Here is a 16,658-nt window from a genome sequence, read left to right on the forward strand (position 1 = left end):
CTCCGGGTACCCAAAATGGCTCTGACTCCTCAACTCCAACTCCTTAGTCTAATACTTAACAGGGCTGTGGATTTTGTACAAAAATCATCCGACTCCCGACTCCTCAGTTTACGAAACCACGACTCCGAGTGCCCAAAATTGCCCCGACTCCGACTCCACAGCCCTGGGATTAAGTCCAAGAAAGCACACATCTTAAGACAACAGGATGAGCAGGTTCTGCTTGGAACACATTTAGAATTACTTATATAACAAACATGTAATAAAAAAAAAATAAAAAATTAAAATGGACATATGTGACCTCTACATACACATGCCTATCTCACATGTCACCTCGGTTGTCCTTTAACAGCATGCCCGATTGCTCAACACCACAATAATCAATTGTTTCCAATTAGTTTGAAGCAGAATTCACTTCTCATTCTCAAACAAACAATCTGATCAGATCAGCATTGAATATCTGCATGGGGGGCTGAATACTGACAGAAAAATATTACCGTCTAGTTAGTTAAAACTGAGCTTTAGCACAATGCCCACTGAAGGAACAGTTTGCAGTTTGTGTAAACATCCAAGCAAGTGTTTAATGAGATCTGCAGGCAGTGTCGTTCTTGACCTGTGATTCATGCTGAAAAATGCTGCTATATGGGGAATGTGCCATTTCCCAGAGTCCTGCAGCAAGCGCACAATGATGTGGGAGACTGAACACAGGCCAAAAGGTCCAAACTTTTCCTCCAGACTCGCCTCTAACTTGCTTCAAGTTTATTTATTCTGCCAATTCAATCATCCAAAAGCCAATAACGTGAAGAAAACATATTAACCAGCTGAAATGAGCAACACTCACTGTGTTCTGCAGGGATATTTATGGTGCTTTAAAAAAAAAAAAAAATTAAAATGTTGTTACCTAATGTTAGGCAATCACCCATTTAATCACTTTGCATCTAGACCTTGGGACTGATGCACTAATGCCCAGTAATATTGTTGTGCGCAGGGATTACTACAGGCGTTACTTTAGTAAAGTGTGTTATGCAGAGTTCTGTATGGCGTAACAGAATAGTATTGTTTGCTTTAATCATGTACCCTAGGTCTCGCTAATAGCTTAACGTGTGGTACGTAGTATAGAGGAAAAAGAAAGAAAAAAGGTTACATTTTATTACATAGAATGCATGGTATTAAAAGTGTGTGGCGTTTAAACAGTATACGTTATTGTAATAATTAGCTGTCAGGTGGTATAAGAATTGGTAGCCAAATCCAAAGTGAAATTCTCCCCTGACTGACTGAGTCAGTAACAGGGCTCAGCAGATCCCAGGTCTTCCAAGAAAGAAAAGCTGGGTTCACACTAGACTGCAGTCAGAATGTGGATGGTCACAGTGAATCTGTGTCTGTCCATTTCTATACTGGCCACTTCTGGTCTCCGTTACTCCAGAGCCCCCTCTGCTGCCCAGAGTGTCTAAAATACTCTTATTTAGGAAACCACTCCAGTGTTCTCCCCAGAATTTTTTTCCAATCACCAAAGGTCCGCACCATCCAATCTTCAAGTTTCTTTATTTATAGCTCATAGTACAAAAAAAAAAAACTATGTTTTTTGCACTATGAGCTATAAATAAAGAAACTTGAAGATTGGATGGTGCGGACCTTTGGTGATTGCTGAAGTTTCCCTGTGACTCCAGGGGTGGTCCCTGCACATCAAGTCCGTTGGTGCAACAACATTGGTTAATCAGAATTTTTTTCCAGACGGGTGGAATGAAAAAAATAGCCGGGTTGGGCGAGAAGAGAGAATGCAGGGCTGGCGCTTCTCTACTTACAGCAGGAGGAGGAGGAAAGCAGATGACAGCCGGGTGCTCACCAAAACTAGCCAGGTGGAGCCACCAGCTAAAAAGAGCCTGGGGAGAACACTGCCACTCAGTTTCTGTTAGTGGTTTTGAACATTCTCGACCTATTGAACGGGAGTCCCAAACTGCAATAAAACCACCAAATTTCAGCCAGCCAAAATTGCGATTCACTATTTACGCTCCCAGTGTGAACTAGTACTTACAATTTCTTAGAAAAGCACTGCTAGTGAGCCTTATACTGCATGTTGGGTGGCCTTAGGCTTACAGAATCACAATGCAATTACCCCTAAAATGCTGCATTAAGCGAATTTGCAGTTAATGCAAATCGCAGACACTACAGTGAGAATAATCCCACTGGAAAAAAAAAAAAAAAAAAAAAAAATTAGTCCCAGCGCTTTGCTGATCGCCAGTTGAAAAGCACCTGAGTGTGAAAAGCTCTTGCTAAAGTAATGTTAAGGGGGATCTAAAAATAAATAAAATCTCTCAAGTGGGATCACACCCATAGCATTAAATCGGCAAGAGCTTTTCTAATCACAAAAGCTTAGACATTATATATACACACACACACACCTTCGTTTGCAATCAACAAGGGCTTCATAAAGGAGCCTTAGAAGAATGTGCTTCTTCTCTGTGTTAAGATTCCAGTCCACGATCCATTTCCGAACCTGAAGAAAAGAAACAACCGTGAGTCAGATTATGTAACATTACATAAATATCTCCATGGTAACTGATATACAATAGAGGAGAGGTGCTGACCTGGTCGAGATCTGTTGGAATGTACATGATGGCCCCACAGCTGGCTGCTACTTTGATGAGGGCACAATATACAGTGTACCGGACAGGGGTGCTCTTATCCATTCCATGGAAGAGATTGCTAAGTCTGAAAGAGTTCACACAGCATTAGGTCACCCTCTTACTAGCCACCAGTGCCTACACCTACATACACATTCGTTGACTTTCTGACCCATGCGACTGACCAGTCACTGCAAATCACTGTAAAGACATGCGTGTTGGACTCCCTGCACAGCAGAAGGCTCTGTTCTATGGAGTGGGACTCTGAGGCTGGTTTCACACTGTAAACCAGTGTTAGCTATGCAGTGCGCTGCTTAGCATCCCTACACCAGAAACAGGCCTTCAGGGATCACACCGCGCTAGTACGCGGTGTTCCCTATCTGGCCACCAACCAAGCAGGAAGTGATGTGTGCTTGTGGTCACTTCTTGCTTTGGAGTATGCGGAGGTACACAGAAGTGTATTGTAAAAATACGCTGCCGCGACGTTGCGTCGGCAATTGTTTTCAAATCCACGTGTCGCCATAGACTAACGAATTTTGGGCCGACGCAGATCGCCGCAGAGTAATATAGTTTTGGACCAGTGTTGGGGACGCGTCGAAAACGTCACCTCCGTCGCGTCATACCGGGGAAGTATGAAAGTCTCCATAGACTTTCATTGCCCAGCGGTGGGGTGTGGTAAAAATACCACACTGCTTCTGTGTGAAATGGCCCTGAGGATGCTGATAGGTACGCACAGCAGGTTCTGCACACAGACTGTCACCAATAATGTCTGGTACACACCATGCAATTTCCAATCAGATGTTGGGTTGAAAAGAATTTCCAACAGGACCAATTGTTCTTCCAATCACTTCTGTACAAAATCAATCAGAAAAAAAAATGATCGGAAATCAGCTTAGACTGGTGCGAAATTATCGATTCGACCCAAAATCTGATGGGAAATTGCATGATGTGAACCAAGCATAAGGATCACAGAAGAAGCTTGTGTTCTATGTGACAAAGGTCTGTGTGTACATAGATGTATGAACTGCCATCATGAAAGGGATCTATAGCTGCACCAGAAAATATACAGCAATAAGCTAAAATGCATACTTGCAACACAGAAAGGATTACACCAATTACAATATACAAGATAATGGAGATCGGAATCACTGTAATAGAGTTGGTGGAATACTATCTACTTAAAGCTGTGTATAGGTGTCAAACTCAATCATGTAAGGGGCCAAAATATAAAACCTATTCTAAGTCACGCCCCAATTTGATTATAAAGAAAACCTGAGACAATTGATATAAAAGAATTTATACTTACCTGGGGTGTACTCCATTCCCATGAACGCCACAGGTTCCCTTGCCGTCCTCTTGGGCGGCTTCATTAGTCTGCAATCCTTCCTGTTAGTAAGGCTTCTTTCACATCCCTTGGGGTGCGCGGGCGGCCCAGCTACGGGCACTCCCGCTGCTGGGATCATTCTGCGCAGTACTAACTGTGCAGGCGCAGAATGCTCATGGCAACAGTAGCGCCATGAGCGGGGCACACACGGCCGGGCCATGCATGCACTGTTCCATGGAGTTCATGGGGCTGGAGAAAGCCACAGTTCAGTATAAATTCTTCTGTATCCATTGTCTCAGTGAGTGTGCCAGACTGACCGATCTTATCCAAGTATGTCGTTCCCCCCTTCTCACCACACCTGCACAACTCGTGTGCCATGCCATCACCCTCATAGCAACAGAATGCACTGCTAGCCTATAACTCAAGCATCTACCAGGCCACGCCGTTCTCCCACAGCGTAGCCTGGTAAATTCCCCAGTCACACTCCACTAAGCATGTGCGTTCCCAGCCATGCATGCTCCCATGGGCGGGAGCATTCTGTGCAGGCGCAGTTACAGTGTCAGCTAACTGTATATGTGCAGAATGCTCCAGACCGATAAAATGCAATTAAGAGGCGCGTGCATGCACAGTGGAACACGACTGGGGAATCCACCGGCCACATTGTGGGAGAACAGCGATCAAGCACATTGTCTACAGGTGGCTGGAGGAAGCCCCAGGTAAGTATCATCTATACCATGATGATCTCCGGTTCATATGCATGCTAGATGAAACTTGGCCGAGACGGCCGCTAAAGATCACCTCTGTACAGTGTTAGCCCTGGGGCCCACTTGGGAATCACTATTGCTAGCGTTTTTTTGCAACCTTTAAGTGATTTTACGAGCAATTTCCTGTGATTTTTGAAGAGTTTTTATGAAAAAGGTACTGCCAATTTGGAAGCATTTGCAATTTACAATCTCACATTTGCAAAGGATTCTGAGTAATGCGATTCTAGTGGGTTCCACTCCACTGACTTTCATTGGCAATGCATTTTGGGAATCCCAAGAGATTAACTGCAATCCCAAACCGCAGCCAAAAGCGCTCTCGTGGGTCCCAGCGCTTACAGTAAAGACTGTGAGGTAACCTGACAATACAGAAGATGTGTTAGTCAATCACATACTTACAGCTGCAACCTTAGAGACGGACGCTCTCCTTCCCGGTGCTTCACCAGCTTCTCACACAGACTTTCAATTAGAGCTTCCTGCTTGTCTGGTTCCAGGATAAGCAACAGCGATACCACGCTGTTCATAACACTCTCCACATCTGTGAAGATTAAGGCAAGATCAGAATAGAACACTGGAAACCAATGGTGAATGGCACAGCTTCTGCATGTGAAGTTACAAGTGCAGGAAAACAATTGGGTCCCGAACATATGTGAATGTCACCACCATCATTTAAATAGAAGAATATGACTGCACATCAAGTGATGTATTTACTGGTTATGGCCTTGACAAAGGGAACATTTACAACTGTTACATAAACAATGAGGATGGCTCAAGAATTACTTAATCCAAGTATGGATGTATACATGAAATTCATGAAATGTCACTAAAAGCAGTGACAGTCTATCGAAGAGGAAGAGACTAGCAACTGGCTCCTAAGCTAATAAAGGAGTTTCTACACACTTAACTTTAAGTTACGTTATTTAAAGTGTACCCAAGGCAACATGATGAGATAAACATATATATAACATGACCAGGCTGTATTTACTTTTTCAATTTGCAGCCTGAAACCAATGTTAGTTACCTGGTAACATCCTTTTTAGTAACCTCCAGGACAGGTCCACCACGAGAACGACAGGGCTCCTCCCAGGAACAGGAAACGTCCAGATAGAGTACTCTATAAATCTTTGTCCAACCCCTTAAACCTCAGTCAATTCCAAGTACTGTTCCTAAAAACAAAGGGGTTTTAATATTCATACTGCATATACATATACTTTTCTTGTACTTATATACACATATAAATCCTTTACTCGGGTGGGTTACGGACCTGTCCTGGAGGTTACTAAAAAGGATGTTACCAGGTAACTAACATTGGTTTTTCCATTAACCTCCAGGACAGGTCCACCACGAGAAGATGAGCAAGAATCTTACCAATTTTGGGTGGGCTGACTGCCTGCAGGATTTTCCTTCTAAATGATTGCTGCCTTGCAGACATCAGGTTCATTCTGTAGTGTCTAGAGAAGGTGCTTAGACTTAAACATGTAGCCGCTCTGCAGATTTCTTCAGCGTAGCACCCGCTCTGTAAGCCCATGAAGTGGCTGCTGCTCTGGCTGAATGGGCTCTAACTGTATTTAACACAGTATTTCCTGTAATCCTATAGGCTTTCTCTATGCATAGTTTTACCCATTTAGCTATAGATCCTTTTGACATCTTTCCGCCTCTTGTAGCACCTGAAGTGTTGACTAGCAAGGCTCTAGAACTCCTAAACTCCGCTACCCTCTCTAAGTAGCATATAAGACATCTTCTGACATCTAACCCCGGCTCTTCTTCAAATAACGGTAATAGATCCTTAAATATTATACAAAAAGGTTCGTCGCAACATAGGGCCTCTAACTTATTCACCCGTCTAGCCGAGGTAATAGCTATGAGAAATACAATCTTCATTGTTAGGAGTCTGAAGGGAATTCATGATATGGAAAAGGAGGCACAGTACCTGGCACCAAATGCAGCAGGGCAGACGCACCGGAGATGGGAACCAATCTGCCTCTGAAGAAGCTGGTTTAAGCCAGCGAAACAGCTGTCAGGCATCTGTTGCCCCCACTGCCATGTACCTGCATCTTCCCCCACCGGATTAAAGGGATTTTGCAAAAGAAGCGGTGCCTCCTTCCTTGTTTTCTACTTCATTGAATTCATGATATGGGTTCAATGGGCTCTATTTTCAATACCTTCAAAACTAAGGATACATCCCAACTTTCCTATTTACCATAGGTTTCCTTTCTACTGATCTAAAATATTGGATGATAAGGGGGTCCTTTGCTAACCCTACCCCCGAAAGGTAGATATTCCCACTACCTGTACCTTTAAGGTACTTAATGACATATTCTTTGCTACACCATCCTGTAGAAACCCTAAAACAGTCGGTACTTATTCACCCTTGAACCCTGACTCTTCCTGCCACATATTGAAGGCTTTCCAATATCTTAAGTATATTTTCCTTGTCCCTTCTTCCTACAGTCTAACAAGGTACTGATGACCCTCTCTTAAACTCCCTTTATCCTTTAGAGGGGACTTCTCAGAAGCCAGGCTGACAGGTTTAGATTTGTAAAATCCGTGGAATCAGTTGGATTGGTGGAAACGCATAACCTTTGTCGAATATTCCCTCATTTGGATTCAAGGAGTAAAGCCTCCTGCACCTTGCTGTGTTAATCAATGCCGAGGTTTTTGCGTTTACCTTGATGTTCTCGGCTGCTGCGTCAATTATATAGTCTGTGGCCTTGGAAACTACTTCTAATGATTCTAGAATCTCCTGCTTAGAAGCTCCTCACCTGCAGCACCTGGGGTTCACAGCCGGTCTCCCATGCAGCTACTAACCAGGCCTGAAGCCGCTTAGCCTCCATGATCTGACGAGAGCGGCGCTTTCGGCTTAGTGTGGCCGCAGGCCTTATATACCATAGCTGGGATCTGAACCCAGTATGCAGTGTGTAGTAGCTAGTAGGTAACTGTCTTAACCTCTAGACCATGAACCACACTACCTTTTTAATTACTCAAAGGACCAGAGCTGCAGCCACTAGGGCATGCTCCATAGGCAGTAGCAGTGTTAGGAAGACTTGCCTAAGGTCTCCTACTGAATAGGTGCTGGCCTACTGAACAGACAGAGCTGAGATCCGAACTCTGGTCTCCTTTGTCAGAGGCAGCACCCTTATCCATTACACCATGCAGCCACTGCTTCCCATAGAGATATAACTCTTGCTACACATGTTGTAGCTGCTGCTGGTCTAAAATTTGCACCTGCTGCTGTCCAGGCCTTTTTAAGGCAATTCTACTTCCTTATCTTGTGGATCTTTCAGATACCCCAGATCCTCAAAGGCTAATTTGTTGTCTTTATTAACCTGTGAGAATGCTGCATCAAGCTTGGGACATCTATCCCAAGTCTTAACATCTTTTTACTTTTATGTTTAATAGGCTGAGACTCAGCATTTGGTATCTCCACGGTCGGCATGGATGTACTCGTACCTGTAATTACTGCCTCTGTTGCTGGGGGGGGATAGCAGAGGCAATACTTCTCTTAATGATTTAATTGTGTCAGCCATTTCTCTTTTAACAGCTGACATTAATTCTCCTTTAAACCCCCTGATTGTTCCTGTATTAGTTTTACTAAACAAGGTTGGCAAAACTACTTATTATAATTATGGGCCATTTTTGCATCACAGAGCGGGCACCGCCTTCTTGGCCTTGTCGGCTCAGTAGACTCCGGGCCCTATAATAACAAACAACAAAAATAATGTCATCCCTCTTTCTCAAACAAAAAGGGAAAACACACCCTGGTGCACAAATATCAAGAGTGATAGCAACCCTGAGACCAGGAAAAGAAGGAACATGTATAGAGATATCATACACATATAATCCATCTGAAATCTATAATATATATACTTTCTTTGCATATAGTAGTCAAGGGAATATATCATAAAGGCCAATCATATAACTGTTATGTTGCCCCTACCCTAATGGTTTACACATATATCTATGAGGTCTTAATATCCAAACATATATATATACACACACACACATCTCCGTATATCTCCCCGAATAATCTGTACCAGCATTCTATTCCATGCATAGTTATACAGACCTCAGATCAGACGCTAAGCAGGCTGTTATGTTATACTGCATAGTCTCACTTTAATAACAGACCTCAGTACAGACGCGGCATAGGGCGTACAGCTCATACCATATAGGTCACCAAGCCTCCGCCACGCTTACCTTTCCTGGCTCCTGCTTAGCGTCCATCCCGCTCCGTTCAGCACACGAACTGCCGAACCATGCAGGCTTCCGGCGTCTCTTCCCCCACGCGACCGGAAGTGACGCCGCGTAAGGGCGGAAGTACGTCACGCGTACAACGCCATTGAGGGCAATCAGCTGCCTACCCTCTGGAGGCCCGCATGACTATCCACGTCACCTCCGGCGCGCCATTAGCCTCCGCTCCAGGGGAATCATGGACGCCGCGCGTGTCCTCCGGATCCACCGCAACTCGGGCAGCCAGGACAGCCATGGGAGAAGGTAACTCTCGCTTTCTCCCCACCAGACCCCAACACCTCTCTAGGCAGGTCCACCATCCGCCGCCAACCGGGTCCCAAACACACCTGGTCTGACGGACCGGCGAGCGACCAGAGCACTCCTTGTTCCCTGGAACAGGAAACGTCAACTGAGGATCAAGGGGTTGGACAAAGATTTATAGAGTACTCTATCTGGACGTTTCCTGTTCCTGGGAGGAGCCTGTCGTTCTCGTGGTGGACCTGTCCTGGAGGTTAATGGAAAAAGAGGTAATGTTCAGGCATGCAAGTGACAGCTGTCTTGTGGATACCTTGTCAGTAATATACAGGAAACCTCCCTAATAAGCAAATTACAGCCATAAAAGTTTTCCATGCAGAGTACAACTTCTGAGGGCAGGGGATAGAGATAAAAAAAGGTCAATAGTTCATTTGTAGGAGTAGGAAGATAAATACAATTGTTTATCATTGGTTTATTTTCAACTCTAGGTCACTGAAGAAAATATATAAAACTCATGCAAGAAAGCCCCTATTCATTATCCTAAACAAGACACTTAATCAAAGGTAAAACGAAGACTTGTCTTTTCTTTCACATATACATGGAATACAAAGCTATGTGAAACACAGACAACTGTTGGAATATGTTGCTGAAACCACATTGCAATTTATACATGAGTTTGTTTGCCAGAAGCCAGTTTAACGCATTTATTTATCATTATATGGACAGGTGACAAACCTTTATCGTCATCTTTTAAGCAGACGTCACATGCTTCGATGATCTGAGCGAGGTCAATGTGTAGGCCACCCTCCGAATTCTCCTCTGATATCTCTGCATTTTTAGATTTCAAATATGCCCGAAGTTCTGCAGCCTAGGCAAAGACAAGAAAGGAGCATTAGAGTTTCAGGGGGGTGATCTCTGTAGCATGTTTTCTTATCTCTGCTGAGCAGCTTCCAAACAACAGATTAGCATTAGGCAGAAAAAGCACTAGAAAAAGCAGCCGACATTAAAATTATGCACATTATGGCCTGGTGCACACCAAAAACCGCTAGCAGATCCGCAAAATGCTAGCAGATTTTGAAACGCTTTTTCTTATTTTTATGTAGCGTTTCAGCTAGCATTTTGCGGTTTTTGGAAGCGTTTTTAGTGTAGTAGATTTCATGTATTGTTACAGTAAAGCTGTTACTGAACAGCTACTGTAACAAAAAACGCCTGGCAAACCGCTCTGAAGTGCCGTTTTTCAGAGCGGTTTGCGTTTTTCCTATACTTAACATTGAGGCAGAAACGCCTTCGCAATCCAAAATCTGCAGCAGCCCGGGAGTATGCGTTTCTGCAAAACGCCTCCCGCTCTGGTGTGCACCAGCCCATTGAAATACATTACCCAAGCGGATCCGCACCCGCATGCGGATCGCAAACCGCAGCCGAAATGCTCTGGTGTGCACTAGGCCTATTTTAACCAATATAAGTTGATGATGCTAGGCACAATATAAACTACTTGCTAAAGATGACTTGTGTTAAAGGACAACTGTACTTGCAAGGTACAGCTAAGGCTCATACACAGGAGGCATGTTGCCTGTTGGTGAGCGGCACTCAATCGCTCGAGTGACATTGCAAGGCTGAGGGTGTACAGAATGCAAGCTAGCAGTGTGTTCTGTTACTATAGCAAACACTGTACTAAGCAGGGCTGTGGAGTCGGTACAAAAATCTTCCGACTCCAACTCCTCAGTTTATGAAACCACGACTCAGACTCCGTTTGCCCAAAATTGCTCCGACTCCAACTCCACAGCCCTGGTACTAAGAGAACTAGGATTGGGTAAATGACAGCAAAACACTGGGAGTGAACCTCAGTCCCTGATACAAAGCCCCTCCTAACCAGTAACTATAATATCTAAAATATAACTTGTATTAATGTTAATTAAAAGAATCAAAGTATGAGTGGGCTGGCACACCCACCACCAACATAACAATGGGGGTAGAGTATAATCTTTGCAAATGAACAGCGGTCTAAAGCCCAATCTACACGATACGATTCTTTGTGCAATTCGATTACGATTCTATTTACGATCCGATTAAATCAGACATGTCCGATCGGGATTTGATTCAATTCGATTTGCCATTGCAAAACAATGCCGAATCGAATCCCGATCGGACATGTCGGATTTAATCGGATCGTAAATAGAATCGTATCGTGTAGATTGACCTTAATTTAGACACCCATATATTGAAGTGTCAAGTGCATATGAAAGACAATAGCTCCAGTATTTGTATGCTCACTGGATTAGGAAGAGCCAAGGTTTAAACCCAGGTCTCTAATGTCAGAGACAGGGCCCCTAACCACCACACTATCCAGCCACTGTATCAAATAAGAGTGGGTATATAAACTACACTCAATTCGTCTATAAGTTCATATGGAAAACATACACAGATTGGACAGTAGTTCCAAAGAAGGGGTATGCATTTCCAATGTACTGGAATAGTGATATCATCCCGAATGGTTAAAGACCAATCCAAATGTGCAGAGATTCATATCCCCATAAACATACACAACCACCCCTTAAAAACATTATAATTATAGTCATCAGGAAAACAAATTAACGGCCCGGTGCACACCAAAAACCGCTAACAGATCGGCAAAATGCTAGCAGATTTTGAAACGCTTTTTCTTATTTTTCTATGGCGTTTTGCTGCAGCGGATTTCAGTATAGTAGATTCCATATATTGTTACAGTAAAGCTGTTACTGAACAGCTTCTGTAACAAAAACGCCGGCAAAACCGCTCTGAACAGACGTTTTTCAGAGCGGTTTGCGTTTTTCCTATACTTAACATTAAAGAGAACCCGAGGTGTGTTTAAAGAATGTTATCTGCATACAGAGGCTGGATCTGCCTATACAGCCCAGCCTCTGTTGCTATCCCAAACCTCACTAAGGTCCCCCTGCACTCTGCAATCCCTCATAAATCACAGCCATGCTGTGAGGCTGTGTTTACATCTGTAGTGTCAGTCTCAGCTACTCCCCCACCTCCTGCATAGCTCTGGTCCCTGCCCCCGTCTCTTCCCTCCAATCAGCAGGGAGGGAAGGGATGCAGGCGGGGACTGGAGTTCTGCAGGAGGCGGGGAGAGCAGCAGACTGACACTATAGAGATAAACACAGCCAGCTCTGACAAGCTGTTTGTCAGCAGCGTGGCTGTGATTTATGAGGGATTGCAGAGTGCAGGGGGACCTTAGGGGGGTTTGGGATAGCAACAGAGGCTGGGCTGTATAGGCAGATCCAGCCTCTGTATGCAGATAATAATCTTCAAACCCACCTCGGGTTCTCTTTAAGGCAGAAACGCACCCGCAATCCAAAAAATGCCTCACCCCGGCATTTTTCATTTCTGCAAAACGCCTCCTGCTCTGGTGTGCACCACCCCATTGAGATACATTGACCAAGCGGATCCGCAGCCGCAAGCGGCTGCAGAAACGCTGAAAAAGCCGCTCGGTGTGCACCAGCCCTAAAAAAAGTGCTCAATAGTGCATTATAACAGTGACATAATGTGCAGCCCAAGTCAATGCACTATTGAGCACCTTTTTTATTTTTATTTTCCTGATGAAGACTATAATTATAATGTTGTCGCAACATGTAGATTTTTAAGGGGCGATAAGTGCAGGAATGACGGGATGTATCCAAGAGTGGGAAGGATCTACAGCATCCAGAGCCTTCCCTCTATATAGGTCAGTATCAAACCCGAAGAGTTTCCTCACTTCAGGTTTCCATTAAAGGGATTATCTGCAAGCTTGTTTCTGGTCTGATTCAGACACCACTGCAGCCAAATCAACCAGCAGGGTTGCCAGGCAACTGGCATTGTTTAAGAAGAAATAACTATGGCAGCCTTCATATACTTCTTGCTTCAGGTTCCCTTAAAAGAAGTCTTCTTACTAAAAAAAATTTAAAGAGACTCTGAAGCGAGAATAAATCTCGCTTCAGAGCTCATAAATAGCAGGGGCACGTGTGCCCCTGCTAAAACGCCGCTATCCCGCGGCTAAACGGGGGTCCCTTCACCCCCAACCCACCCCCCGCAAAAGAGTGTCGTAGAAAGGTCGCAGATTTATTGCTTCCTGGAGGCAGGGCTAACGGCTGCAGCCCTGCCTCCAGTCGCGTCTGTCAGCGGCGCATCGCCGCCTCTCCCCCGCCCCTCTCAGTGAAGGAAGACTGAGAGGGGCGGGGGAGAGGCGGATATACGCGCTGACAGACGCGCGTGGGGCAGGGCTGCGGCGGTTAGCCCTGCCCCAACCAGGAAGCGCTCCCCCGCTGCACCGAGGGGGATTTAGGGGTGAAGGGACCCCCGTTAAGCCGCGCTATAGCGGCGTTTTAGCAGGGGCACACGTGCCCCTGCTATTTATGAGGTCTGAAGCGAGATTTATTCTCGCTTCAGACTCTCTTTAAAGGGCAAAAGGGTATTAAGTCACAAATGTTATTCCTGTTTGGTTCCTATCCCAAGGACACTTCATGGAATTCTCTTTTAGCCACTTAACGACCGCCTAACGCCGATAGGCGTCGGCAGGTCGTTAGTGGTTTATCATGGAAACGGCCGTCTCGTTCGAGCAGCCCTTTCATGTCAGTTCACAGAGGGTGTCTCCGTGAACAGCCTGCGAGGCGCGAGAAGAAATCCCTGCTGTTTACATCATACGGCGCAAAGCCGTAAAGGAGATCGGCGATCCCCGGCCTCTGATTGGCCGGGGATCGCTGCAGTCTGATAGGCTGAAGCCTGTCAGAGGCGGCGCAGGACGGATTTCCGTCCTGCGCCGCCCAGGGGAAGGAGGGGAGGGACCGGAAGAGAGAGAGGGCGGAAAACGCTGCAGAGGGGGGCTTTGAGGAGCACCATACCCCCCCCCCGCGCGCCACATAGTGCCGGCGGCGATCAGACCCCCCCCCCCCCCCCCCCATCATGACATCCCCCTAGTGGGGAAAAGAGGGGGAAGTCTGGTCGCCCTGGCTGCCTGCTTATCTGTGCTGTGGGCTGCGCGGGCACAGGAAGGATGTCTGCAGGGGACCATTAGAAGCCCCGGGTAAGTTCAACTCATTTTCCCCCGACCCCCTACAGTATACCTTAAATAAGAAGCAGAAATTAGGCATGAGGAATGATTGTGAACCATCATAGAACATAAAAAGAAGCACGGGTCGGGTTCTGGCCGGCCAATGTGCGAAGTGGCCAATGTTAGAAATGTAATGATTACACTAAGCTCAATGTATTTTACGGCCATCTCGCTGCGGCCAAATGTATTACAACTTGGTTAACTGAATTAAATATAGCCGGCGGCAATGTAATAGATGAAGCCACCGGATTTCGCACTGCCACCTCTCCTCCTCCCCCAGATCCGCCCCCCCGGCCTCTCTCCTCTCCCTGCCTTCTATACAATACGGAGCAGCCGGGGACATGCGTGTCCGAGTCGTTCGTCGCGGCAGGGAATCCTGCTGTTCGTTCCTGCAGAGCGGGTGCTGGCAGAAGCAATGTCTGCAGCCTCCCCGCTCTGCTTCCCCTGCCGCGACGAACGACTCTCCAGGACACGCATGTCCCCGGCTGCTCCGTATTGTATAGGAGGCAGGGAGAAGAGAGGCTATATTTAATTAAATTAACCAAGTTGTAATACATTTGGCCGCAGCGAGACGGCTGTAAAATACATTGAACTTAGTGTAATCATTACATTTCTAACATTGGCGGCTGCGCTGCGGCCACTTCACACATTGGCCGGCCAGAAGCCGAAGTGGCCACACTTCGGGTTCTGGCCGTAACATATACAAGTGTGCTCCTAAAATTGTACATAGGTAGGTCATTTTGACTTGCTAATTTTTTAAAGTAGCTCACAAGCCAAAAAGTGTGGGCACCTCTGCTGTAGAGGGTGCTGCGATTGGAGAAGTGTTCCCCAGGTGGTTTCCTTCTGGGTCCCCTTAACTAGACTAGCACTGCCACATGTGTACAATGTTATTTAAACAACATTGTTCTGCCTAATGTGTGCATGTCATGTGTAATGTCGCTTCCGCATGCAGTGTTTAAACAAGTTGTTCGTTTATCATATACATTAGAAAGACGTGTTTGTCTTTGTCACCGGTAAAGTCATTTCAGCAACATTGGTCACTTGTTTGCAGTGGCTTTCATATAACATGTGACATAATAATCGTTGGTTTCTAAATCTGATTAGCTCATTACTATGTTTCAGTTCTGCTCAAGATAGTTCTGGTTCCCACAAAATAAAAATCCAGTAAAATAATTTTCCCATCTCACTCTCATACATCTTTTTATTTTTCTAGAAATAAATTCACATCACAAACCCTGCCCCCCCCCCCCCAAAAAAAATAATAATAATTATAATTAAGGAAAATCTATAAAGCATTCTAGAAAAGAAGTGTGTGTGTGGGGGGAGAGCTTTCGGTGCAACTTGTAGAGCCCTATACATATCAGTCAGCATGCTGTATGCAGCAAGGGTGGAAAGGGCTACCGATGTGCTTTGCAGATGACATATGGCAGTGGACCACTAGCATCTCTATACACAACTGCATCAGACACGTCTGAGTAACTCTCGGGACACTGAGGCCTGTGCTGCTAACGTCTCTACACTCAAGCACTATGGCTCCCTCCATTGTATGCGGAACTACAAGTCCCAGTCATCGCACAATAGCTGGGACTGCGCCGCTCCTCTCCTCTACCCATTCATGCCACCTCCCAGGCCGCGGGCGCCTCACCTGATCCTCTTCGGTCACATCGATAAAAGCCGGGACACTCATGGCTGCACAGCCCTGCACAACACGCTGCAGCCGCTGCGGAAAAGGGAGCAGAACCGGCCAACGCTTCCGGGTCACAGCGCGGAGACATGACGTCCTGTCAAATATAGGAAGCAAGTGTTCGTGAAAGGAGCATGCGCGGTGTGCCACTCTGTAATGTCTCTGGCTGAAGGCCGGGGCGCCATTTTTCTGGTTGGAATAACTATTAGGGAAGTATAACACAGTTCCCAACTGTCCAATTTTGGGACAGGCCCTCTTTGGGAACTAGGGTTGCCAGGTCGGCTGATGGAGAAAACCGGACAGGGGGTGGAGTTAGGGGCGGAGTCAGAAGCGCACTTTTATGTAGAGTGGGGCTAAGCAATGGGCTTTTTAAAAAATGTTTTTTACAGTATTTATATCGCACTGACATCTTCTGCAGCACATTACAGAGTACATAGCCATGTCACTAACTGTCCTCACCAGTACATGCACATAAGAGACCACTTTTCACCAGTAAATGCACATAATAAGAGACCGCTTTTCACCAGTAAACGCACATAATAAGAGACAGAGCAGAAAACTATTACAAAACTGGAAAACTATGCAAATAATGCAATAGTTGCCCCCAGCATAGGTTAGATAGGTAGGTGCCCCCAGTATAGGTCATTTAGGTAGGTGTCTCCAATATAGGTAGCCAGTATAGTTGTCACCTGTATAGGCTAGCTAGGTAGGTAGGTGC

The 16,658-nt window shown here is 45.6% G+C and overlaps 1 protein-coding gene and 1 pseudogene across 1 annotated transcript in view; both read right to left on the reverse strand.

Moving 5' to 3' along the window:
* EIF3M (eukaryotic translation initiation factor 3 subunit M) overlaps nucleotides 1-16,044 on the reverse strand; it is a 56,531-nt gene extending 40,487 nt beyond the window's left edge. Inside the window, exons 1-5 of the mRNA XM_068260953.1 lie at nucleotides 15,902-16,044; nucleotides 9,924-10,056; nucleotides 5,103-5,241; nucleotides 2,583-2,706; nucleotides 2,397-2,491 (exon numbers count right to left, since the gene is read on the reverse strand). Of these exons, the coding sequence (XP_068117054.1) occupies nucleotides 2,397-2,491; nucleotides 2,583-2,706; nucleotides 5,103-5,241; nucleotides 9,924-10,056; nucleotides 15,902-15,943 (533 nt within the window). The 5' untranslated portion in view covers nucleotides 15,944-16,044. The remainder of the gene's footprint in view (nucleotides 1-2,396; nucleotides 2,492-2,582; nucleotides 2,707-5,102; nucleotides 5,242-9,923; nucleotides 10,057-15,901) is intronic.
* On the reverse strand, nucleotides 7,463-7,580 carry LOC137539316 (5S ribosomal RNA; annotated as a pseudogene).
* Nucleotides 16,045-16,658: the final 614 nt, after the last annotated feature.

This window comes from Hyperolius riggenbachi, chromosome 11 (assembly GCF_040937935.1).
Source record: "Hyperolius riggenbachi isolate aHypRig1 chromosome 11, aHypRig1.pri, whole genome shotgun sequence".
In the NCBI taxonomy this organism is placed as follows: domain Eukaryota; kingdom Metazoa; phylum Chordata; class Amphibia; order Anura; family Hyperoliidae; genus Hyperolius; species Hyperolius riggenbachi.